The 26,505-nt window shown below is 40.4% G+C and overlaps 1 protein-coding gene across 1 annotated transcript; it reads right to left on the bottom strand.

Annotated features, from left to right (window-relative positions):
* Nucleotides 1-6,026: 6,026 nt before the first annotated feature.
* LOC308237065 (flavin-containing monooxygenase 5) lies at nucleotides 6,027-26,140 on the bottom strand. Its single transcript, XM_080647472.1, has 9 exons — nucleotides 26,006-26,140; nucleotides 25,563-25,740; nucleotides 21,344-21,532; nucleotides 17,657-17,819; nucleotides 16,608-16,750; nucleotides 13,873-14,072; nucleotides 11,831-12,183; nucleotides 9,894-9,966; nucleotides 6,027-6,912 (listed from the first exon to the last, which is right to left on the bottom strand). The coding sequence occupies exons 2-9, from the start codon at nucleotides 25,695-25,697 to the stop codon at nucleotides 6,567-6,569; spliced, it is 1,602 nt and encodes a 533-aa protein (XP_080503598.1). The 5' UTR covers nucleotides 25,698-25,740; nucleotides 26,006-26,140; the 3' UTR covers nucleotides 6,027-6,566.
* Nucleotides 26,141-26,505: the final 365 nt, after the last annotated feature.

Raw genomic sequence — 26,505 nt, 5'->3', positions numbered from 1 at the left:
TGACCTGTATCTGCTGTAAATTTCTCTGCCAGTTTGTTCAGCTCTCTGTCTCAGTTTCCCTGTTCCACTTGTCCTGGCTTCCTGGCCAGCCTGTCTTTCTCCCAAAAACCCATAATCCCAGCTTACTCATGAGGAAAATATCAGATAATTACAAATTAAAGAATATTCAACAAAAGACTTAACCAGTTCTGCTCAAAACTGCAAACATCATAAAAAACCTGAGAAGTCTGAGAAACTGTCACAGTCTGAAGGAACCTAATGATGAGGAGTAATGTGGTATCCTGAGTGAGATCCTGTGACAGAAAAAGACATTAGATATAAACTAAGTTAGTTCTTTTAAAAAGTGTCAAGGCCCTGAAGTACAACCAAAGACTTCTCAAAGGTTAGAGGAGATTAAGGATGCATAACAACTAAAGGTAGGATGGGATCCTGAAGTTGATACTGGAACAGGAAAAGGAAATTAGCGGGGAAAGCAGTGAAATTTGAACAAGGTTTATGGTTTAGTTCAGTGGTCGGCAAACCGCGGCTCGCGAGCCACATGCGGCTCTTTGGCCCCTTGAGTGTGGCTCTTCCACAAAATGCCACGTGCGGGCACGCACATACAGTGCGATTGAAGGAGTGCCCTAATTAAGTTAATAACAATGTACCTACCTATATAGTTTAAGTTTAAAAAATTTGGCTCTCAAAAGAAATTTCAATCGTTGTACTGTTGATATTTGGCTCTGTTGACTAATGAGTTTGCCGACCACTGGTTTAGTTAATAGTAGTGTATTATATTGAGAGGAATGGTGGTGTGAAAGATTCCTTTGGTCTCTCGCCTATAAGTTACAGTAATATGTACAGCCATATCTCAACAAAGGATTCCCTGCTCAACACACAAATGTGCCTGAGAGAGCCACATGATCCACACATTGAAACATCTAAAGGTGGGCAAGTGGATCAAAAGGGGGAAGCGAAAAGGGAGTGGGGCTGACACTGTTGCTGGTGAAAGTGATAGATTCTTTTGCGGTGATGTGAGAAAAGAATTTCAAAGCTACATGCATGGAGAAGTTTAAATGTGAGGGCAAGATTTTATTGTAAATTAGAGGCCTGGTGAATGAAATTTGTGCACGGGTAGAGGGTCCTTAGGCCTGGCCGGCAATCAGGGCCAATCCGTGGGGCGAAGGGTGGGGCGACCAGGGGGTCCCCACTGGCACCCGCCTTGGCTGGCCTGTGGCCTGCGGGCTGGGGGCAGCTTCTGCATTGAACATCTGGTGGTCAGTGCACCGGTTGTTCCGCCATTCGGTCGATTTGCATATTAGGCTACTATTAGATAGGATTAAGGGGAATTCATACACCTTAGGGGACAGAGGGTGGGCAGGCTCTAAAGAACTGCCACATGGCTCCTATTAATCCTCCATATATCTTCTAGGTTCAGGTAAAGAACAAAGAACCAAATTATCCAACCCAAATTCCTAACTTTTCCCAGGCCTGGATTGGGCACTCTTCCCAGTAAATTTTATTGGGGTGTCATGTCCTCTATCCACTCTGATTACCTTTTTGATTGTTCCCAGGCTAGCTTTTAGTATCCTGTTCCGAGGATGATGTCCCCTGGTGAGGAGTGGGGTGGGGGAAGACGGGGGAGGCAGTTCTCTGGAGTGTGTGAATGAATGTTTACCACTAAACTGGATGGAATTCTGCTCTGTTACCTGCTTCTGCTTCCCAGTTTCTTAAGATTTTTTAGTTCCCCTTTGCATTTCTCCTTATATTAATAACTAGCTATCTTCCTCATATCAATAACTAGCAACCTACACTGACAATGCGAGCCGGAAACACAGCCCAGCAGCCAGGACCTCATCCAGGGAGGGAGGAATCTGGTTGTCGCTGACACACCATTCATCTGGGAGGAACACAGACCACATGGACACTCCTGCAGGAATGAGCAGCAGTAGCTGCAGCTGAGCACAGAGACCTGGGCAAAAACACAGCAAGGGATAGCGGCCACGGTTGTCGGGGCTTTTGGCAATTCAGACAGTGAAGCAAAGCCACAAAGCCTGGCCGCCTGCCCTTAACCTCCCAGAGATTGCCTCCCTTTGCCCTTGATGTCGGGCTGTAGACCACATTAACTGCGTGCCCAAGGACACGCACCCAAGATCTAATACTGCAGAATCACATTTCTCCCTAAGCAAAGGGTACATGCTTTAACCAGAACACAGGGAGGACCCTGGCAGAGGACCGAGGTCTCCTTTACTGAGAGTAAAACAACAAAGAACAAGTGTTGGGATTCCCCAGCCCACCCCAAGGCATTCTGGCTACACTGACCAGAGGTCAAGGGAGACGATGCTGAGATCTCACAGAGCTAAAAACCTTGTGATTCAGCTCCACCTGGTGGAAAATAATAGAAATATGCCTCTGTGTTAATCAGCTAGAGGTAGTGGATGCTTCAGGAAGGTGGGAATTTGGGAAAGCAGGGAGAAACAGCTAGCTGTGAGGACCAAGGCAGCAGTGAGGACCAAGGAAGACGTCTACCATTCCTCCTTTCTTGTGTTAAGATACTGACTTTCACAGGCAAGAAGGAGTAGAAAAAGTGTGTTTGAGAATTTACGGAATACTTCATTTTATTGTGCTTTGCTTGATTGCGTCTCAGAGGTGTTGCATTTTTTAAAAAATTAAAGGCAAGACCCTCCACCAGCAAAATGACTAAGACTCGCTTTATTGCAGTACTTGTCTTATTATGGTGGTCTGGAACTGAAATCACAATATCTCTAAGGTATGCCTGTAAGTTACAGACAGGACATATCATTTGTGTTTCAAACCAAACAGGACATTAGAGATGACATACTGAGTCAGATCAGTGATCTATTCCAGAATATTTTCTAGAACAGACTTGCCCCACAAACATTTCAAAATGTTAAGCACTCCTTACTCTCCTTAATAATACTTTTTATGTGTGTGTATATTCATTTATATTGAGATATATTCACTGTTTTATTTGATCCTTTAAAAATACATCCAGCCCTAACCGGTTTGGCTCAGTGGATAGAGCGTCGGCCTGCGGACTGAAAGGCCCCAGGTTCGATTCCGGTCAAGGGCATGTACCTTGGTTGCGGGCACATCCCCAGTAGGGGCTGTGCAGAAGGCAGCTGATCGATATTTCTCTCTCATCGATGTTTCTAACTCTCTATCCCTCTCCCTTCCTCTCTGTAAAAAATCAATAAAATATATTTTTAAAAAATACATCCATACTTTTACCTCTTATGTCAAATTTATTTATGCAATTAAGTAATCATTAACATACTCAGGCCATATGTTTTAGGCAGCACTAGCAACATACAGATTACTTACAAAGTATCTTCCTCCATGGAATTTACTAGTTCAAGAAGGAAATAGGTGAGAGAATCAAGTGATATATAGTGTGACAAAGGCAGAGTGTCTACATAAATTATTTGGAATTCTGGTTTGGAGATTTGTGTATTCTTCCCCTCTTATTAATTTATTAAAACACTAGAGGCCTGGTGCATGAAACTTGTGCACGGGTAGGACCCCTAGGCCTGGCCGGTGATCAGGGCTGATCCATGCCTTCCAGCTGCTGGCCAGGGCCTTCCTTCCCCTGCTGCCAGCTGCTGGCCTGGGCCTCCCTTCATTCCGCGCTTCCCCCTGGTGGTCAGCACATGTCATAACAAGTGATAGAACTCCCGGTCTCCCAGTTGAACTCCCTTGGGGACACTTTGCATATCGATTTGTATCAATACAGACTCATGGGTATTTTTTATATTTTACTAGAGGCCTAGTGCATGAAATTTGTGCATGGGTAGGGTCCCTAGGCCTGGCCAGTGATCAGGGTCGATCAGGTTCCCCGCCTCCCCGCCTCCCCGCCTCCTCTTTCCCGTGCTCCCTCAGTGTGCCACTGCTGCCACCACCACTGGTCACCACCATGTTCTGCACCGCCATCTGGTGGTCAGTGCACGTCATAGCAAGCAATCGAACTTCCGGTCTCCCTGTCTCCTGGTTGAACTCCCGAGGGGACAATTTGCATATTAGCCTTTTATTATATAGTATAATCTAATATCAGGTAATTTATTTTATTGCTTAAATTGTTACATCTTTGACCACTGGGGCCACCTTCAGTGGGTTCCTGACATACCCCACCTTTGACATACCCCATCAGTTTGCTTTTTGAGCACATCCATGCTTTTTGGCTCTATATGGATGCATTCTATTGTATAATCTAATAGAGGAAATAATATGACCTTTTAGTATAATTGCAATATATGATAAATTGCTGAATATTAGTACATATTTATTAGTTATTTTGGGTTTTTAGTAATTGAATTGTTTTGAGTTCAATTTCCTATTCATATTTTACTTTTAGCTTGGTTTAACCAATGATTTTTTTGTAACCTTCCAAATTATAAGGAGAATGAGACAGTTAATGAATTTAGAATTAAAATTTTTTAAAAGAAAACTGGGGTACTTGTTGCTGATAATTAGGAATTATAATATGAAAGGACTATTAATTCACAAACTTACCCACTGAAAGAGGCAAACTTAAAAAATACATTAAAAAAATTAAAAAAATAGCAAGCAACCTTCAAATTACTTTTTTTTTGAAGTAATCTGCAGATTAAAAGATACTAGGTCCATTTTACATAGGTAAATTAGGCCAAAGGGCAGGAAATTGTTCAAATAATTATATGCTTAGAAAGAAGTTGTGGTTCTCACTTTTTGGTTCTCTTATGTGTATTTATATTGGGAAAGATAATTTCTAATGCTGTTCTTTCAGTTTTTCAAGTTTATCCTTTTGCTGAGTAATAGGCATTGATCCCAAAATGTATTGCACAACAGCTACTTATGAACATACACCTGGCCAGTATACACAGTACCCTAATTCATGAAATTAAGTGTGCCTAACAGCTAACAATTAAGTTCTCTGTGAGACAAACACACAGCATAACTTGTACAGATTAGAAAACAAAATCAACAGTGGCACTGGAGTCCTTGCTTTTCATTTCATTTGCTCTCTTTTGCTCTGTTTTTCAGAACTACACTATATGCTATAAGGAGAACGGTTATAAGCAGAATGACTTTATATTTATTTTTTCTTTTTAATTAAAATTAAATTTTTTTTTTCAGAGAGAGGAAGGAAGAGGAAGAGAGAGAGAGAAACATCAATGATGAGAGAGAATAGTTGATCAGCTGCCTCCTGCATGCCCCCTACTGGAGATTGAGCCAGCAACCCAGGCATGTGCCTTGACTGGGAATCGAATGGTGACCTCCTAGTTCATGGGTCAATGCTCAACCACTGATCCACACTTGCCAGGCATCTTTTTAATTAAATTTATTGGGGTGACATTGGTTAATAAGATTATATAGGTTCCAAGTGTACAATTCTATGCTATATCATCGGTATATTGCATTGTGGGCCCACCAGCCAAAGTCAAATTTCTTCTATCACCATATATTTGATCATCTTTACTCTTTACTACCTCCACACTGCTCTTTCCTCTGAATGTCCCTATATTTAATTAATATCAATTCTAATTTAATATAGAAATGACCTAAAAAGGCCACACTACAACAGTAGGCAGCTACTTATCATGTTTCCCAAGGTAAAGTCTTGTTGGATTCTAATATGAGAACTAAGAGATCAAAAAAGATAGGACAGCTCATTTAAAATCTCAAGTTTTTCAACCAAGTTGAACTTTCTGACAAATGCTAATTATTAGAATGACCCACGAGCCTAGTAAGTTTAAGGTAGTTTCTTCAATGAGATAAAAATGCCGAGGGAAAAAGAGTCAAAATGACCAGATATCAGATACACTAGTGAACAGCTAATGAGACAAAATGTTTAAGTATGTATATATCTTAGGTATATACAACTGTTACAAGACTGTTATTTCTTTTTATCCCTCAGGAAACACATTTAATTACAATATTAAAAACAAAAGATTGAGCTTCTAATAGAAAACTAAATCCTATCAGAAGCTGAGTTACATGGAGTCACCCATTTCTTTTTTTTTTTTTTTAATATATTTTATTGATTTTTTACAGAGAGGAAGGGAGAGGGATAGAGAGCCAGAAACATCGATGAGAGAGAAACATCGATCAGCTGCCTCCTGCACAACCCCCACTGGGGATGTGCCTGCAACCAAGGTACATGCCCTTGACCGGAATCGAACCCAGGACCCTTCAGTCCGCAGGCCGACGCTCTATCCACTGAGCCAAACCGGTTTCGGCAAGTCACCCATTTCTTATATAGATATTGACTTCTGCTCCCCACCATAATATTTGATAACAACGAACATTTATTAAGCACCTATCATGTAATAACTCTGCTAAGGACATAAAAAGACTAACAGAGTATCAGAGCTCACAGACTAGGGATTGCTGGAAGGAAAACATGATGGGTCATAAGAAGAAGGGAGATAAGTCAATATGAATGAAAAGCTGGAATTTCCTTGTAGGGGAAAGAGGATTAATGCTTTGGAAAGAGAAATATAAGATTTTTGGTGAAAAAATTGTTCAATAGTTGTTCAATCTTGTCAGATTCTGAAGGCATCTCTCCATCCAGCTCCCCAATGGGACAGCTAAAAATAGGTTATCATTATAGCAAAGATAACAATGGCTAGCATAAACCTGGCCACTGTTATTGTTGAAGTCATGGAATCGCTGCTTTCAACCTCTCTTGTCATCATAGGCTTCCTGATACGATCTTCTGTGGTGAGGATGGCTTTTCGAGCTCCATCCCACTTTCCAGGACCCTGTAGACGATACTGGATGGGAGTGCAGGGTCCCAATAATAACTGCAATGCCAATTTGGGGTCGGTGAAAGCTAGAGACAGCAGATTGGGCCTGACGCCCACCAGATCAGCAAGCTCTTCCATGGTCTCTACATAGTCTCCCTGAATGGTATGGCGCTGGCTCTCCACATACCTGAAGCAGAGAAGACAAAAGCCATGGCCTATCAACAATTTAGTCAATCAATCAGTCAATTAATCAGTGCTTTCTAAGTATCTGTTATTAGCTCAATATTGGTCTAGGACAGTGGTCGGCAAACTCATTAGTCAACAGAGCCAAATATCAACAGTACAACGATTGAAATTTCTTTCGAGAGCCAAATTTTTTAAACTTAAACTATATAGGTAGGTACATTGTTATTAACTTAATTAGGGTACTCCTAAGCTAGCCTTTGCTAAAAAGGTCCTCAATCTGATTGAGTTACACTCAAGGGGCCAAAGAGCCGCATGTGGCTTGAGAGCCGCAGTTTGCCAACCACTGGTCTAGGAGGTATGGAAAATAAGAAAGATAAGATATTGTCTCTATCCTTAAGGACAAGAATATAAGATAGATACACATGAAACATAGAATATAAGACTTTTAGAAAACCATGTGATCTTAGACTGCTAAATAGAAATGTAGAAGAGGGTAGTTAAAATAGAGCTATAATAAATCCTTGAAGGATGTGGAAGATACAAATAAGCTGACAACAAAGAGGAAGGTGCCCTAACCGGTTTGGCTCAGTGGATAGAGCATTGGCCTGCGGACTGAAAGGCCCCAGGTTCGATTCCAGTCAACGGCATGTACCTTGGTTGCGGGCACATCCCCAGTGGGAGGTGTGCAGGAGGCAGCTGATTGATGTTTCTCTCTCATCGGTGTTTCTAACTCTCTATCCCTCTCCCTTCCTCTCTGTAAAAAATCAATAAAATATATTTAATAAAAAAAACAAAAACAAAGAGGAAGATATTACAAGTCAGAGGGACAGCAGAGTGAAGGAATTAAGCAGGAATGAGAGTAGGATGTGAGTATAAAATATCTGTAGGCACTACCTACAGTAGAGGAGGAATGTTGTGGAAAACAAGGATGGATAGAGAGAGGCAAGTATAGCAGTTCCAGATACAGAGGACTCTGATTTTATCAGAAAGAGAGAACCCATCATAAAAATTCTGAAGTTTGGGACACTCCACTGTGTTATGAGGGCAGTGGTAATGGGGTCCACAGAGCACAACTTTGGATGGCCAATGTTCATTCAGAATCTTGAAAGGAGGGGGGTGGGTGACTTATTCCACAAGAGGAATTAACGCTCCAAATGGAGCCAGGCGGGATGATTACACCAAGTGCAGATTTGAAAAGCTAAAAGGGATTGTTAGAGGGAAAATGTGGTAATGATGATACCTGTGTGGTAGGACTGAGATTTAGAGAGCTAACTGGTAACTTTCTTTTTCTTTTTTTTTTTTTTCTAGAATAAAAATAAAACAAAGAGCAATGGGACAGAAAGGAAGTAAGAGAAAAAGCCAAGTCAAATTAATTGAAATTAGATGGGCTTATTAAGAGAATCCAAAACAAGGACAAGAAAAAAAATAGAAAATAAATTTGAAGTAGAACTGGTGAAATAAAATTCCACAGGAACGGACAGATTCTAAAGTTTAAAAGAGAAGAAGATAAGACAGGACAGAATTTGGGAGCTCTCCCTTATGGATGTTATGTTGGCTCAAGGATTTATAGACATACATTTATCCTATACTGGGTTGCAAGCTGTAGTATTCATGCATCTTTCACAAAGAGATTCACTAGTACATGCCTTGTAGGGTTTTATGAGGAATAAATAATTCATACATATAAACCATTTAGTGTATGTACATAATGGACCCTCAATAAAGGATAAATTATATCCTTAGGGACTGCTCAGTCAGGTGGCCAGACAAAAATAAGCCAAAGTAAAGGGAACAGGAAAGTTGAAATAAGATATTTTAGTACCAGAAAAACAAGGAAAGAAAGCACTCCAAGAAGGATGAGATGTTTAAAAGTGTCAAACTCCAGAAGGAAAATGAAGTTGGGCATGGCTGACTTTCAAGAGAGCCGTAGCAAGGAGTTACAATGCAGGGACCTTCGGAGGCAGAAAGGGTAAGAATTGAGCATATCATGCAGAATATTTATTGCAGACATTTGGCAGTGAAAGGAAAGAGGAAGCTAGAGGACCTGGAAAGGGTAGCAGGGTTAAATAAAAACTCTCCTCCTCCAAGGTAGGGAAGAGATACGCTAGTATAACCAATTCAAGAAAAACTACATCTTTAGGCTTGGATGATTGTGCCTCTGACTTTAGCACAAAATTTTAGGAACTTACCATCAACTTCCACTTGGTCCAAATAAAATTGACCAGTGAATAAGCTCAGTTCTAAAATTCAGATTGCTAAATGACTGTGTCCACCCAAGCACTAAGCAGCTGGCTGATGCTACCACCTTTCCAAATCACACGGACTATTCACACCATGAGCCAGTGTGAACAGTGACCTCTGCAGATTTGTAAGCCTACCGGTGGATTTGGAATTCAACCATATTTATCACTCAATTCATTGTCACTCTTCCTTTCTCTGGTGGCTCTGCTAGCATTTCAAATAATAGTTATAAAAATCATAGGCCCGATTTTCTCTCCAAGTGTTTTTTCCTACTTGACAATTTCTTTTAGGCCCTACATACTGGATTTTAAACACTTTTCTTAAGCTTGTTTCTTCTTTCCCATCCATATCTAAACCACTTGATACTATTTCTTCAGTCTGTTGTCATAAACTCTTATTTCCTTTTCCTGCGCAATACAATCTAAATCCTTAAACTAACACAGTGGTCGACAAACTCATTAGTCAACAGAGCCAAATATCAACAGTACAACGATTGAAATTTCTTTTGAGAGCCAAATTTTTTAAACTTAAACTTCTTCTAACGCCACTTCTTCAAAATAGACTCGCCCAGGCCGTGGTATTTTGTGGAAGAGCCACACTCAAGGGGCCAAAGAGCCGCATGTGGCTCGTGAGCCGCAGTTTGCCGACCACTGAACTAACACAATGAAGATAAATAGAGTACAATATTGTTCTTATTAAATAGAAAAATTAAGCACATATTTTCCTGGGAGAATTTCTTACCTTTTTCTCATTTGCTCTTGAGCCTTAGTTATTTCTGTTATCATTTCATTTTGTGAGGGCAATGTCTTTAGCCCTAAAGAGAAAAAACAAAAATATAAGTATAAAGCTACCTCAGTAGGAATAATAATCCTATTAACAATTACTGTGTTATGGAGAATTCAAAGAAATACAGGATGTTTTCTTTACTCAAGGAGGTTAAACCTTCACTTGATCACTTTATCCTAGCACCACCATAATATAATAATATAAATTAACAATAGTAGCTTTCTCTATTCTACTTTCTCTTTGGAAGATACTTGCTTAACTCTGCCTTCCAACCGATACCTGGTCCTCCATAGCATAGTCCTTTATTTGGGAAATGAAATACAGACACAAGGAAATAATAAATGGCCTTAAAGTCTATGGAAAATGAAGTACAAAGTAAAAGAGCAGGGGAGCACACCCACAGTTGTACTCAATAACAAAGAGGTTTTATAACCCAGGGAGAAGGAAGGGAAAAATAACGTTCAATCCCATTTCATGCCTGTACCCCTATGGAAGATAAGCCTCATCTTCTAAATTTTCTTTGGTCAGAATGGGGGTAAGGCTAAGGGCAACTCATAATACTCAATCTCGACAGATAAATTTAAGCACTGATGCACAGTTCCGATAAGTAGGAATTTAACATCAAGGACCTGGCTAGAAAAGTAGAATAGTATTTAAGCCAATATAAACAACTCTAAGTTTAAAGAATTAGCATTATGTCCAGATTTATAGGCACTATGCCATGCAGATAATTTTTGTCACACCCAGCCATAAGGTGTTACTCCATAAAATTCTGGATGGTAATATATTTTACCTAACACAAGCCTTCTCTTTACAAATACACTAATCAAATGGTTATCTCTTTCCTCCTTAAACATCTTTGCTGACAGGGATCTCATTACCTTCTGAGGAGATGATTTAATTGAGTGGCTGCTCTAGTTGCTGGAACATATTCTTTTTATTGATCCCCAAGTCTACTTCCATGCAGCTTGTACCGTTGGACTTAGCTCTGCCTTTTGAAGCCACGGAGTCTAATCTTATATGACAGGCCTTCAAATCTTTGAAAACAACTGTCATAACTTCTTCAGATCTTATCATCATCAGCAGAGCACAAGTTCCCCACATCACAGGTTTCACATGCTCTGCCATGTTGGTTGCCCTCCTCTGGGCACAGGCCAGTTATTATCCTGGTGTCCCTCTTAAACTGTGAGACTCAGAAATTCAACACTCAAGAAATAGACTTCTGTATTTTACCATGTGCTTTCTCATTTGGGAATTATAACTTACGATGAGGGAACACTGAAATGCTTCATTTGAGATTAAGCAGGGGTCCCTTATGATGCTTGTGAAACATATTTTGAGAGTTGATTTCAAAATTGCTTCTTATAGTACAACCATAACTTTTACTTCTATTAACTAGAAACATTATGGGGAAGGAGGTATATTTCTTGCCTTGGAGAGGCAGCCAATTTATCAAAAGCAAAAAATTAAAAACAAAGAAAATCTTCTATATACATATACAATACCCTGTGGTACAATTCTTTCTTAATTCATTGATACTGTTCTTGCAGTGTTTACTTGTTCAGATACGTATTATATTTTTACCACATTTTTTATCTTCCTCTTCTTATCTTAGGTTTTCAGTTTACTATTATTACTACTATTATTTTCTTTAATCCTCACCTGAGGATTTATTTTCATTGCTTGGGAGGATGGGAAGAAGGAAGGGTGAGAAGGAAGGAGGGGTGGGAAGGGGGGTGGGTGGAGGTGAGTGAAGGGTGGTGAAAAGGGGGATCCCTGCAATTATGACAACATTGAAAAATTTAATTAAAAAATAAAAAATAAAAGCAAGAACATAAGTATAATTAAATATACTACAAGTAATTAAGTAGTCAAGTTGCATGGTCACTTACCTTTAAATACTTGAGTGACCCAGCGTCCTTGGAGCTCTGAAATGGGCATAATGGCACCCAAGGGCTGGATCAAGCCTATGATTGCAAGAGTTGGCTTTTCCAGGTTAGGAGGGAAGACTTTTTTATACAGGGATATCTTGTTTTTTACTACTCTGACAGAATCTTCAAGGAAAGGAAAAGCAAAGCTATAGCCTGTGGCAAAGACAACAGCATCAATGTCATCCTCCCTGGAGCCATCTTCAAATATGGCAGCTGTTTCTGTGAATTCCTTGACATTTCCTTTCACCTTTACCAAGCCAGAAATTATACGATTTGGCAGATCATCATTGATTGTTGGATGCTGACTCAGAGCTCTGTGAGTAGTGATAAAGACCAAAAATAAAGAAAGAAGAGTGATCATGGGGGCAGGGAGGGAGAGAAAAATAAGTAACATGAAAGTAAAATTCTATTTTGATGGAGGTGGTTAAACAATATGCCAACGGCCTCCATCTTGGTCTATCCATGGAATTTGGGAAAGGTCTAATGTAATTGGCACAGATCAGGATCTCAGAGCAGAAGTTGTACCCTGGATGTCACTGAAAGGAAAGATGTTAGAGAAGTGAAGGAAGAATGGTTTTATTTGGAGACTGCATGTATGGTTTCTCAAAAAGCAGACTTTCTGCAAAACAATTGGCTTGGATATTTTTTTAAAAGGAGAATTATTTCTTTTTTTTTTTTTTTTTTAAATATATTTTATTGATATTTCACAGAGAGGAAGGGAAAGGGATAGAGAGCTAGAAACATCGATGAGAGAGAAACATCGATCAGCTGCCTCCTGCACACCTCCCACTGAGGATGTGCCCGCAACCAAGGTACATGCCCTTGACCGGAATCGAACCCGGGACCCTTCAGTCCGCAGGCCGACGCTCTATCCACTGAGCCAAACCGGTTTCGGCAAAAGGAGAATTATTTCAAATTAAGAGAAATTAAAGAGACAGGACAGCTAAATGCAATGGTGTAATACCTGATAGGATTTTAGATTTGAAAAAAAAAGCTATAAATATATATTATTGGGGCAACTTGGTAAATATGAATGTATTAAATAATGATATTTTATCAATGTTAAATTTTCCAAGTGTGATAATTGTATTATGTTTATGTAGGAGAATGCCCTTTTTCTCAGGCAATGTATGCTGAATAACTTAGGGTAAAGTGTCTTAATGATTGCAACTTACTATTTAAATGGTTCAGAAAAAAATATGTATGTATGCATGTATTGTGTATGATATACATGCATGGATCTATTTTTAGAGAGAGGGAGAGAGAGAAAACACATATAGTGAATCTAAATGAAAGGTATTGGTGCTCATTATCCTTACTATTTTGTAGGAAGTAAATCTGAACATTTAAAAAATAAAAAGTTGGAAGGGAAAAAAAGTTGGGTTTAAAATCAGCTTCTAAAAATGCTTTCAGTCTCCTTCCTTGGCTGTGTGAGGATTCTCATCCTTCATGCTCTCATAGCATGCCTTGCATTTCTCTATCTTATCCTATTGTCTGTCCTATCATTAGAGTATTTAAGGTAAAATCCACTTCTGGACTCTGCCATTTATTTCTTGTGTGATCTTGGGATAGTTCCTCTAAGTATCAATGTTTGTAAAATGGAGGGAAAATGCCCATCTATAGGACTGTTGTTTGAGGGTTAAATGAGATAATGCATATAACTCATTTAGTACTGTGCTTGTCATATTAAGTCCTCAAAAAGGTAAGGTGTTATTATTTGTATTAGTATTACTATTAGATCTTTAAGATCTGTATGCTCATGCCCAGTATAATGCTTGGCTTGTAAGAGGTGCTCAATGTTTGTTGGATGAATGAATGATTCATGCACTGCCCTCTACCACCATTTTGTTGTTGTTGGACATCACATAAAAAGAACTAGTACCGCTCTGGCTGGTGTGGCTCAGTTTGTTGGAGTGTTGTCCCATATACCAAAAGGTGGCAGGTTTGATTTCTGGTCAGGGCACAGACCAGGTTGTGAGTTTGATCCCATCCTGAGAACATACCTGTGTTTAGGCTTTAGGCCATACATTTTGTGGTTAAACCTTTGGTTCATCCTTTTTTCCAAATATGTGTTTGCTAGTGATTGACCACAAATCTTCGATAAAAAATGTTTAAGTCGAGAGTTTAACAACACATCAAAAGGATATCCTTGGTCTGCTACACGATTCAGGATCCAAGCCCCTCTCCTGGTGCTGAGGAAAACCTGGGGCATGGGGAAAAATTGTTTGCTTTTACCATTCTTTGGTTCATAATCCTTTAAAAGTACCCTGTTTTCCTCAAGAGTAAGTTTAAACTCATTAGTCTGGCTTTTCAGCGCCTGCACAATCTTTTTTTATTTCCTGCTATTTTCCTTCTCAGATACTAAGCTTACAATTAAATTGATGTAGTCACTGACCTAGAATATGTCTTGCTCTTAACCACCACTGCATTTCCGTTTACTGTCATCACGCCTCCTTGAAAAGCCCCTATCCTCTTAATTCTCTAAAACCTATTGTCATTTTTAAGATCCAGATCAAGCCCTAACCAGTAGGGGGAATGCAGGAGGCAGCCGATGGATGATTCTTTTATCATTGAAGTTCCTATCTTTCTCTTCCTTTCCCTTTCTCTCTCTAAAATCAATAGAAACATATTTTACAAAAAATAAATTAGAAAAAAAAGAAAGGAATGTTTTCTCTTCACAAAAGCATTATAGCACAAGAATTCTTATAACAAAATGTCCTTGATACTCTGACATTTATAATTTTATTGAAAACTAGAGGCCTGCCCTAACCGGTTTTGCTCAGTGGATAGAGCATCAGCCTGTGGACTGAAGGGTCCCAGGTTCGATTCTAGTCAAGGGCATGTACCTTGGTTGCAGGCACATCCCCAGTAGGGGGCGTGCAGGAGACAGCTGATGGATGTTTCTCTCTCATCGATGTTTCTAACTCTCTATCCCTCTCCCTTCTTCTCTATAAAAAATTAATAAAATACATATAAAAAAAATAAAACTAGAGGCCTGGTACACAAAATTTGTACCCAAGTAGGGTCCCTAGCCCTGGCCTGTGATCAGGGCCAATTTGTGGGGCAACCGGTGGGGCAATCAGGGGGCCCCTGCTGGCACCTGCCTTGGCCGGCCTGGGGCCTGTGGGCTGGGGGCAGCTCCTGTGTTGAGCATCTGCCCCCTGCTGGTCAGTGCGCGTCATAGCGGCTGGTCGATGTGCATATTAGACTTTTATTATATAGGATGTTTGATTTACAAACCATCTCTCATAAGTACAATTTAATATGTAAAGCAAAGAGTCATATCCAGCAATTGAGTTTCTTCAACTTGCTTTAGTGGTGTGATAGTGCTGTCCCTGCTAGGCAGACATCATTTTGCCATTTGTTTTCCCAGGCTCTCTCAGACACAACTACCTTATCTCCATCCAGGTGGGATGCTTTGTTCCTTGGCAATCTACAATTTCTCATTGCATGTAAGGCCTAGCTCCCTTATAACTGACCATTTGACAAGTCAATGATATTAAAGAAGGCTCATGCCTTGGGTCCCCACCACATACCTTGTACATTCTTTTTATCATAACACCCACACACATTTTTACCCTTTCTTGTTTATATAGCTATTTCCTGATAGATGCTGTTGAATTAATTCATGGAGCATCTGAAATCATTTTTGTGGTGATAAATGGAGATAGGACTGAGAATGGAGTTTCTGAGTATAGGTCATGTAACAAAGTTGTGGCATTAAACTTCTATTTAAAAAATAATTTAAGCCCATGAACCAAGAGGTCACCAGTTCAATTACCATTAGGGCATATGTCCAGGTTGCAGGCTCGGGGCATGCAGGAGGCAGCTGATCGATGTTTCTCTCTCTCTCTTCCTCTCCCTTCCTCTCTGAAATCAATAAAAAATATATATTAAAAAAATTTTAAACATATTTGTGGGGAAGCATACCTTAATTAAATTTACTGAAGAACAACAGATATTTAACTATTGTTGGCAGTTATGATTCAATAAAGACATGAATAACAAAATATAAAAATGACATGTCTTTTTCTAGGAATTTATAATGATGACACTTTCTTTCCAGTTCAAAATCTGATGAAAAGAAACAAACAAGAAAATCTATGATGAAAACAAACAAACAAGAAAACCTCAAGGACACAGAAATTGCTTTAGAGAAAATAGCATTCCGTGTTGCCTAATTGTATGCAAAGTCTGGGGCAAGCTGCCTGCAGGTGCCACAGTGTGGACACTTTCATACTGCTAAGCATGTTGTCTTTTGAAAGATTAAAGTGCTTCTTTTTTTCCAGTTGGGGAGTAAAGAGGAAAATTCCCCCACCATCCTATGAGTGAAAAGCTTTCAATGACCCAGTGTGCTTTCCTTCACATAAGAGCATGGCACTTCTGCTGGCCAACCAAAGATCCACACTTCTGGGTGCTGCCTTCTGACAAGCTCTCCCATCGATTATTTGGTCTTCTTCAATGCCAGAGGCACACTCTGAAGAGACAGCTGATTGGGACTATGACCACAGTCGTGGCCATGAACTAATTCCTTAGTGTGAGGCCAATCGAATGATGGGAATCTAACTGGCAACCTTGGCTCCATTATATCATCAATCATAATGTTGCCAACTGAGGCAATGAAACAAGCTCTCCACTTGCCATCGGCACTGATGGGCTATGGACAGGTATCCATACTTTGTTGAGTCCATCTGCAGCTTTCTTGGAGAAGCAAAGCAAATAATTTGCTGATTCAAACCTGCTTGGCTGTGTGGCTAATCTCCACAGCCAGGTCGCCTCCAGAATTCCCAATGCCAATTATAATGACTCTCTTTCCAGTGAAACTCTCTGGATTCTTATAATCTCGACTATGGAAGTACTGTCCTTTGAACGTCTCAATTCCTGCAAGATAAGGGAAAGTAATTATCAGGTGATAGTTTATCTGATATCATTTGACAAATATTTTTTTGCCTATTCTCCCCACCATAGTCTCGGGGCAGAACCTTGTGACTTCTGTATCATTAATAGTCTGCTTCACTCAGGATGTTTGTATTTTGTACTTGTAAACTCAGATATACAAACAGCTTCAGAAAACCTCCACTCTCTTTTGTCTTTTCATCCTCCTTAAATACCTACTCCCCTTTCAATTGGACTATATATTTTTATAAACTCTAGAATATACATAGACTGCTCTTGGGCCTAAAAATCCAGGCCCCAAACGGTAATAAATTCTTTCCTTAAGCTTTAATTTCTTCCTTATTAACCCAGTATTTCTGTTTGTTTCCTTGATTGCTGAAAATCCTTATTCAACCTAATACACATCAACTCCACCTTTTTTTCTTTGGATTCTTAGAAAAACTAAAGTCATTGTGAAACTAAATATACTGTATAGCGCCTTCTAACTTTCCCCTAGTGACTAGGGTCGGCAAACTCATTAGTCAACAGAGCCAAATATCAACAGTACAACGATTGAAATTTCTTTTGAGAGCCAAATTTTTTAAACTTAAATTTCTTCTAACGCCACTTCTTCAAAATAGACTCGCCCAGGCCGTGGTATTTTGTGGAAGAGCCACACTCAAGGGGCCAAAGAGCCGCATGTGGCTTGCGAGCCGCAGTTTGCCAACCATGGCCCTAGTCTCCAAATTACCATTATCTCTACCTCCCAACGTCTTTTAGGAGGATATACAGAATTAGGATAAGCCTTATTTCACCTCGAGGTCAGAATCACTCAGAACGAAATCCCCCCATGCCTCAGGGACGAGGTCACAGGTATGGTTCAAGGGTCTTTCTTCCTGGTAGGCTACTCACCAGGGAAGCTTCCCAAGGGTAAGTGAGCATTGGTATGATGGCCGGTGCAAACCATGACTCCATCGAAGACATTCACCTCCTTTTTCCCTTCAGATTCCGTGACCACCTCCCATTGGCCTGAAGTGGAGAAATCAGGCCGCTTTTTCACACTGCACACAGTGGTCTGAAAAGGAAAGTGATAGCAACAGGGGATGGTAACCACAGCCTCTACAGTGGACATCTTTCCTGACACGACTCTCCTTGCAGAGTGTGACCCAAAGGGCTGATATCACACAAGAAGGCTCATGCAAGGAGATTTGATTTCCATATTCCACAAGTAAGAACATTTTTGTGAGATGTGGTCAGAGTGAGAAAACTTCCGTGAGAGAGGCTAAATAAAATAGAGTTGGCAGGCTAATGACACACTCTTCTCCGCTTCTAGAAAAGTGCACATTACTAGGTCTCTTGGACTATGCCCTAAGGCAGCAATTTTCAAGTGGTGTGCTGCAAGAATTTTTAAAACATGCAATACCTGACTATTTAGTCAGAGGCACTGACCTCTTTTCCCTTAGACTGTCAAATAAAAAGATGACAACAGCCAACACAACAATAGCCATCTGGTGCGAATGAACTGAAATTATACCTACTTTTTGTCAGATCGGCAAAAAATATATATTTTTTTGGTGTGCTGTAGAATTTTAGTAATTAGTACATGTGCCAGGAGATGAAAAAGGCTGAAAGTCACTACCCTGAGGCAATGCAACACCTGAATAAAGCTTAGACTTCTCCTGTGCTTCTGAGATACTCTGTGCAATAAATACCTATTCCTCCTCTGACCCGCAAACATCCTAAGACTCTCTGATGTCTTCTTACCCCAAGTCTTGTTCTCATTGTCTAACTTTAAACTTGTGACTGAGCTATAGGGCTCCCATTCTTAGTAGAGTAGAAAAACATCTCAGTGGCTCCCATAAATGCCTATTTCACACATAACTATAAAAGAAGAAGTTGTGACATGGGATAATAAGTGGTATTCACTTGTTGTTTTTAAATAAATAAATAAATAAATAAATAAATAAATAAATAAATACATGTTATTCTACCCAGCCTAAGGAAACATTAAGAATGTATTCCTATGTGCTTCTAGGGTCTATGACCATAATGTCTAATAGAGACATGACACCTTTATACTCTAGCCATCTTGCACTATTTATAGTTCTTGCTTTTACACACACTGGTGCCTCTGTCTGGATCATCTTTTTTATACATTCTTCATTTGACTGATTCCTGCTCACCCTTCAGCCTTTAATTATCTCCTCTAGGAAAACTTCCCTGGTGCCTGATGACTGATGCCCAGATGAGTTAAGCATCCCTCCTCTGAGCTGCCATATATAGATCTCTATAGCATTTATCACTTTGTAACACTTGTAAAAAAAAAAAAAAAAAAGTAAATAGAAATCTCACTCAAAATGAAGTGGGAAGTGGGGGGAGGGGATCTGTCATGCCCTATGTCAATCATGAAGCATAAAAGGGAGAACTCTTTGTAACTGCCCTCCCAATTCCTTCTTCCCCTCTATAAAAGAGTTCCTTCTCTTTTTTTTTTTTTTTTTTTAGCAGACTTGCATGTGGTCCACCATGGTTGCCCATTCCAGATTGCAACTCTTTGTTGTACCTGAATAAACCCATTTTGCTGGAGAAATATCTGGCTAACTTTTTGTTTAAGGTCAACTTTCTTTGTTTTTATTACTTATATTTATAGTAAAAATTTTCTTCATTTTTCTATCTCTTTAACTAGACTATGAAATCACTGGGTTTTGTTTTATTTTTGTTTTTGTATCTTCACTACTTAGAATGGTAACAAACATGTTCAATAAGTATTTAAACAAGTGAAGAGAAGTACCACTGGGCTGGAAATGACTTACTTTGGAAGTTATCACTGGATGTTCCTGTTTTATTATTGTTGTTAAACAGAAAGAGGCATGATTTAGCAGAATGATCAGAAAGTAGAAGGGAGGTGGGGATAGGGGAATTGAATTAAGGTGGTCAAAAGGTACAAACTTCCAGTTATAAGTACAAGGGATGTAATGTACTACATGTAACTATAGCTAATATTGCTGTATGGTATACTAGTATTTGAAAGTTGTTAAGAGAGTAGATCCTAAGGGTTTTTGATACCGTTGTATAACTTGGTTATTATTTAACAGGAAAGAGGTGAAAGGGGCGACCAAAAGATATAGGCGTGCCATTTATACAGCTATGCCAAAAAGCTACATTTAACACTGTCCAAATCTGTTCCCCACTCATTGATGGGGGACAGGACTAGACAAAGGCAGTTTAGACATGTGCCCAGAAGGGTCTGAATGACATGGGAAACGATTGCCTATCAATCACACCTGGAAACAGGTAACTGGCCAGGATGAGCGTGGCCACTGAAGTGTGCACAAAACCTAAAATATTTAAACTTCTAAACAAAGAACTGACACTTGGCTCACTCTGTGTTCTCTCTCTCTCTCTCTCTCTCTCTCTCTCTCTCTCTCTCTCTCTCTCACATACACACACACACACACACACACACACACACACACACACACACACGCTAGCCTTAGCCCTCTTGGGACTCCTGCTGGTGTTGGGCTGAGCTACCTTTCACCCACATGGCCCACGGCCATGTTGGACTACACACACAGACTAATTGACTACAGTCTATTCTGAATGCTGAACCAGACCCGGCTGCAACACAGAAGGGAAACTCTCCTCTTTCTAGCTCTGATGAACTTCCAGCTGCCCCTCTTCCAGGACTGGTTTTGGGGAAATGGGACATTGGAACCAGAGGAATGTCATTCTATGCCAATACGATCTACTACCACCACTCATCCTCCCATGAGGGCTTCTGAAAACTTTTATTTCAGCCGTGCCCCAAGAACCCGACAAACAACGGATGGTTCCCACTCATGTACTCCTCTGGCAGCATTTTCATCCAAGGAAAAAAAGGTAGGAGATTCAGGCTTGTTGCTAGCTATCAGAAATATCTCTTCATGGCTAAAAAACTATAGAAAAGTATGGAAGACTTTACAGCAGGAAAAAACCATTTAAGTGACCTAGTACAATCATCTTGTTTTACAGAAAAGAAAAATAAGACACGTGGAAGTTTAGGAACTTGTCTGAGGTCACAAGATGATTAATAATAGAACAAAGACTAGAATTCAAGTTTTTATTGCCCAATTCAGTGTTCTTCCCTCTTCACCAGAGTTAACTTCTTTGCTTTCTTAATAACTTCCCAATAATCACTTCACTGCGTTGTTTTGATTACATAAAATAATGCATTGGAAAATACTTCAGAAAAGTATAAAAGGGCTAAGCACTAGTGGACAAGTTGTAGAACCTGAAGATTTTAAAGTTCCCATACCTGTCAATTTTCCTCTATAACTGGAAAAACATTCCCCCTCATTTGTTTTATTGCAATCAAATATAAAATGCAGGCAATGAAAACATTCTGGCAGGTGGCTTGCTAGAGCTGCAGCCAAAAATATATAAAAGAGGGACCTTTCTGTGAATATTTTTCAGGCACAAAGAGTGCAGTCTTTTTCTAGATAGGATAGATACACTGATATCAAACCAATATTTATGTGTAAGCACTGGTAAATGAAACCACATTATTCATGTAATTGACAAACAACCTCAAACACAAAGGTACCCACAAAATTTCCCTACCTTGAATCGGATATACTTTAGAAGGTCAAATTCTTTGGCATACATCCTGAAATACTCCAGGACCTGGGAATTGTGCATGAAGTTAGGAAAATGACCTGGAATAGGATAGTCACTGAAGCACATCATCTCCTTAGAAGTATTGATGATCACTGATTTATAAATACTGGCTCTTCCTTCTTCAGGATTTTCCTGCAGTAAATAAGAAGCATTCATAGCCACTTGAGAATTAACTTCATGGTTTATAAACAGTCAATAAACACTTCAAAAAGATTTAAAAAAAAAAAGTTACACACACCTCTACATCTCCTAGTATTTGTGCCTTTGTGTAGTCTCTTCCTCTTGAATCTGAGCTGTCTTTACGACTTGCTTTTGACCAACAGCATGCAGTTGGGATGATACTGAATGGCTTCCAAAACTGTCATAAGTAGTCTTGCAGCCACTGCCTACGTCTCTTAGAAAGCTTGCTCTCATGGAAGTCAGCAGTCATGTAAAAAGTCCAACTACCCTGAGACTACCATACTGTGAGGAAGCCCAAGCTAGTCACATGAAGAGAATGTATGAGATAGAGAGATATACGGCCAGTTCCCAGGAGTTCTAGTTATCCCAGTGGAGTTCTAAACACATGAGCAAAGAGACCATAGCAGATGTGCAGTCTCAGTTGTCACCTGATTGCAATGACCCGAAATTCCAAGTGAGAACTGCCCATCTGAGTAATAGTCTTAACTAGTTTACATATTTCAAAGCCTAGGTAAGTTTTGAGGGTTTTCACATACTTATGAGGCTGCTCTCCAAGAATCATTGTACTAACTTAAATTCTGTCCAGTATAAATCCCCATGTTACCTCATTTTTATTAATTTAAAAGACAATTACTGAGTGTTAGCAAAAATGAGGTGAAATTGGAACTTATGCTGGAGTGAGTGTAAGTTAGTAGAATGTACTTTTCCACCATCAGTCTTACTTAACATTAGTGATGAGATCAAGAATTGATTGAAATTAATATTTTGAGAATTTATATATACAGTAGCCCCCACTCCCCCATCTGCTGTCTGTGATTTTAGTTACTGTCTGAAAATATTAAATGGTAAATTCCAGAAATAAACAATTCCTAAGTTCTAAATTTTGGGCTGTTTGAGCAGCATGATGAAATGTCATTCTGCCCTTCTCTAACCTGCCCATGGCATGAATCATCCCTTTATCTAGTACAGTGGTCGGCAAACCGCGGCTCGCGAGCCACATGCGGCTCTTTGGCCTCTTGAATGTGGCTCTTCCACAAAATACCACGGCCTGGGCGAGTCTATTTTGAAGAAGTGGCATTAGAAGAAGTTTAAGTTTAAAAAATTTGGCTCTCAAAAGAAATTTCAATCGTTGTACTGTTGATATTTGGCTCTGTTGACTAATGGGTTTGCCGACCACTGGACTAGAGAAAAGAAAACGCAAGTGATGGCCAAAACTGGTTTGGCTCAGTGGATAGAGCGTCGGCCTGCGGACTGAAGGGTCCCAGGTTCGATTCCGGTCAAGGGCATGTACCTTGGTTGCGGGCACATCCCCAGTGGGAGGTGTGCAGGAGGCAGCTGATCGATGTTTCTCTCTCATCGATGTTTCTAACTCTCTATCCCTCTCCCTTCCTGTCTGTAAAGTATCAATAAAATATATTAAAAAAAAAAAAAAAGAAAACGCAAGTGATGGTATTTGAGAAGAAAAAAAATTCATACTAAATCCTTAGGACCTGTCACAAAAGAACAGATATTTCTGCCATATATATATTAATATGATATATAATAGACACATAGGTGGTCTGTCTTAATGTAAGTCAGAGAGTTATGATGAAAAATAGCTTATTTATTTTCAAGGAAGTAGTTTATATGGTATTGAAATTTTGCCAAGAAGATAACCAGAAAAAATCCCAAGTCTTTAACAGAGAATAAGGTTAAACCACTTTGGAGATAAAAGTCAGTTACCTGGACCCCACTCCAGGCCTACTGAATAATAACTGGCATGCAGCATTTATTGTACAACTGGCATTGTTATTAAAGAATGACACAATTATTCATGTACTTAATCCCCACAATAACTCTATGAAGTGGGTATTATTATCATCTCCTTTTAAACAAAAAAATTATCTCCTTATTAAAGATGAAGAAACAGAGGTTCAGAGAGATTTACTGATTTTCCCCAACATCCCACTGCTGGTAGGTGCCAATATAGGAGTTGAACCAAGACTATGCTGTTAACCTCTACACTCAGTTGTGGCTGGATTTCAAAAATAGCATGTTCTGTTGATTACTAAATATTAATTAACAGCCTTTTCAGCCCATGCCCAAGACCGATGATGACAGAGGCGTGGGGGATGTGGTTTTCTAAGGGGTATCCACTCATGAACTAAATAAGGACTATTGTTGAATAGAGTTAGTTCCCAAAGACAGAGCCCAGATGCAGAGGATTATACTGCTCTTCAACTAAGGAATGCTATGAAGCCACTTAAAAACACACACAAATGAACAGCATGTATTTAATATTGCTGGCAATATGGAGTGAGTAGTGGGCTTCATGTCCTAGGGGAAAAACTGCTCCTCCCCTTCTCCTGCCAGCTGGATGATTATATAGGAGTAAGGGAAAAGATCTGTGTGCAGTGTAGCAGGGTAAGGGGGCGGGGGGGTTAGGGTCTGCAGTCTGTGTGTCTGCCTCCAGGAGCTTGAAGTTGAATACCAAGGTGGCTGATCTTGTATGGTGTTAAAAACATCTCAACCTGTTCCAGGGACCAGAGAATGGTCAAAACTGAAGCAGACTCCCAGAGGAGGTCAGGGTCCAGGCACAGCAACCAAATCAAAGCATGTCCTGTCCTTAGTCTGCTCTCCAAATGTATTTTCTTTTCTGAGTAATGGGCCCATTTGGGCTTCGAGACCGTATTATCTTTGCAGCCCTGTTTTTCTTCTTGCAACTCATCCTCCAGTTTCCCAGAATATGGTCTTCAGAATATGGTTTCAAGATGTGATTAAACCCTGACCTCTAAGCTTCCATCATTCTAGAAAGGTTTGAATGAGAGTCGAAATGTTCAAGAGCTCCCACTCATTCCTGGGATATGCATTCAACAATGAATACAAAGTTCCTGTGTAAACTTTCCCCGAAATGTAATCTTCAATAGTTCTGAGGATCAGACGTCTGACGTGGATCTCACTGGGCTAAAATCCGGGAGCAGGCCGGGTTCCAGTCCTACACAAGCCGCTAGGTTTTCCCCCTTGCCTTTTGCACCTTCCAGAGGCTGTCTCCATTCCTTGGCTCACGGCCCCCTTCCAGCAATGGCTTCACTCTGACCTCTGCTTCCACTATCACTTCACCTTCTCTCTGAAGCCACTTTTTTTTTTTTACATAGCTGGTCAACACTGTTCATTTTTATGAAATAGGAAACATATTTGGATACCCCAATACCATTCACTGGTTTAGAAAGTGAGTTTAAAAACAAACCCAATACATGTTACTTTGGAGATCAGGAAAGGTGGTTAATATTCTTTGGCATATAATAAGATTAACTATCATTTAGGTGATACCTTAACTTTTAGTAACAAGTTACAGGGCTGGGTGTGCATATTAAAGCAACTCAACTTTAAAACTGAATATTTGCAAAGACAAGTAAGTCCAGTTGCCGTTGTCCTCTGCCTTCTTCTGAGGACAAGGACTTCTACCTACTGGTTTGAGTTCTCCAGTGAAGTCAAGTTCAAAGGATAGAGGTGGCCAGATTTTATATTCTACTGAAGGACTAGGATTTTGAGAGAATTATCTAAAGTGAACCAGCATTCAAAAGAAAAAGAGAGGGAGGAGGAGGAGTTGTTGTAAGCAGGTAATCTACAATCACTTACCTGTTAATATGGACTAGGAACAACCACTCAATTTTCTCATCATTTTACATTTTGTTATTTTGTTCTCCCCTCACACCACCCTCTTCTGGATAGCAGCACAACTCAATAATGGAAAATGATCTCTGTGCCATTTTTCTGGACATCAGTAAAGGAAAAACAAATGTTACCCATGTTCTACTTTGCTGCCAGCCTGGGGAAAGAGGAACCCATATAGAGGTGATGGCTGCTAAGAAGAGGTCAGCAGATTTAAATCACTGTCAAGGCAATCATATCCCCTGACACAAGATAAAATATCTAAGATAAAATATCTCATGTACCAACTTACAGGGAGGGTTCCAAATACTATTAACCCCAGGAGATTTACCTGGAACCTCCAGAGCCCTCCGATGTCATCTGTCCTTTCAAAGCAGACGGGCTCCAAGCCTTCCTCCAGGCAGCACTTGATGGATGTGAGCCCGCTCGCACCTGCCCCAATCACGGCAATTCTTTTGTTGGTCATGGTCTCCAGAGAACTTCACAGTGCTGGGTCTACCCAATCTGTCCTGAAGAATGGATGACAAAAGACAGAAAGCACACATCAGTTAACACCTTTCAAGAAAAGACCTTGGCCAAGGCATCCAAATAAAACTTGCAGCAACAGGTGTCTCTGGGGAAGCCAGATTCTGCTCTCTTCTTAGCCACTGGGAATGGCTACTCGCGGGACCCGGGAGCCCTGAGCCTCCAAGCTGAGGCCCAGCGCTGCGAGCTCAGCTGTCACACGCGATCTCACTACCTTTCCTACAGCACCGGGCAACGCGATCTCACTACCTTTCCTACAGCACCGGGCAGATCCGTCAGCTGCAATCTGGAGGCTCCACTGCACTTCAGACTGTTTTCACAGAAATATAAAGCAACAAAGCGCAAACAAGAGCAACAGCCAACTGGGAGGGGCTGAGCCGCACCACCCCTTTCAGCCAGCACCCCGCCCACTCAGCCGCCCCCGCTCCCTCTCTCGAGGTGGGGGTGAGGATGGGGGGGGAGGAGGTGGGGAATTAAACGTGGGCGGAACCCGCTTTGGGCAGACAAAAATTAGTCCTCCAACTTCTTTGCTTTTCAGTGCAGTTGCCTGCACTCTCTCGACCACTCTCTCTGGGGAGAGGCCTTCTATCTCCATCGCTCTCTGCCCCTCTGCACCCGCTGTGAACTTCCTGGTTTTCACCTTAAAGTGACAAACTCCTCCTGGTGAAGGGGAACTGTCAACCACCCCATGACTTGCTCCAACAGCTTAAGTGGAGAACCCCAATCTTTCAGATCTGTTCAAACAGGCC

The sequence above is a fragment of the Plecotus auritus genome (assembly GCF_963455305.1).
Source record: "Plecotus auritus genome assembly, chromosome: 12".
NCBI lineage: Eukaryota > Metazoa > Chordata > Mammalia > Chiroptera > Vespertilionidae > Plecotus > Plecotus auritus.
This window is presented reverse-complemented; position numbering and strand designations above follow the sequence as displayed.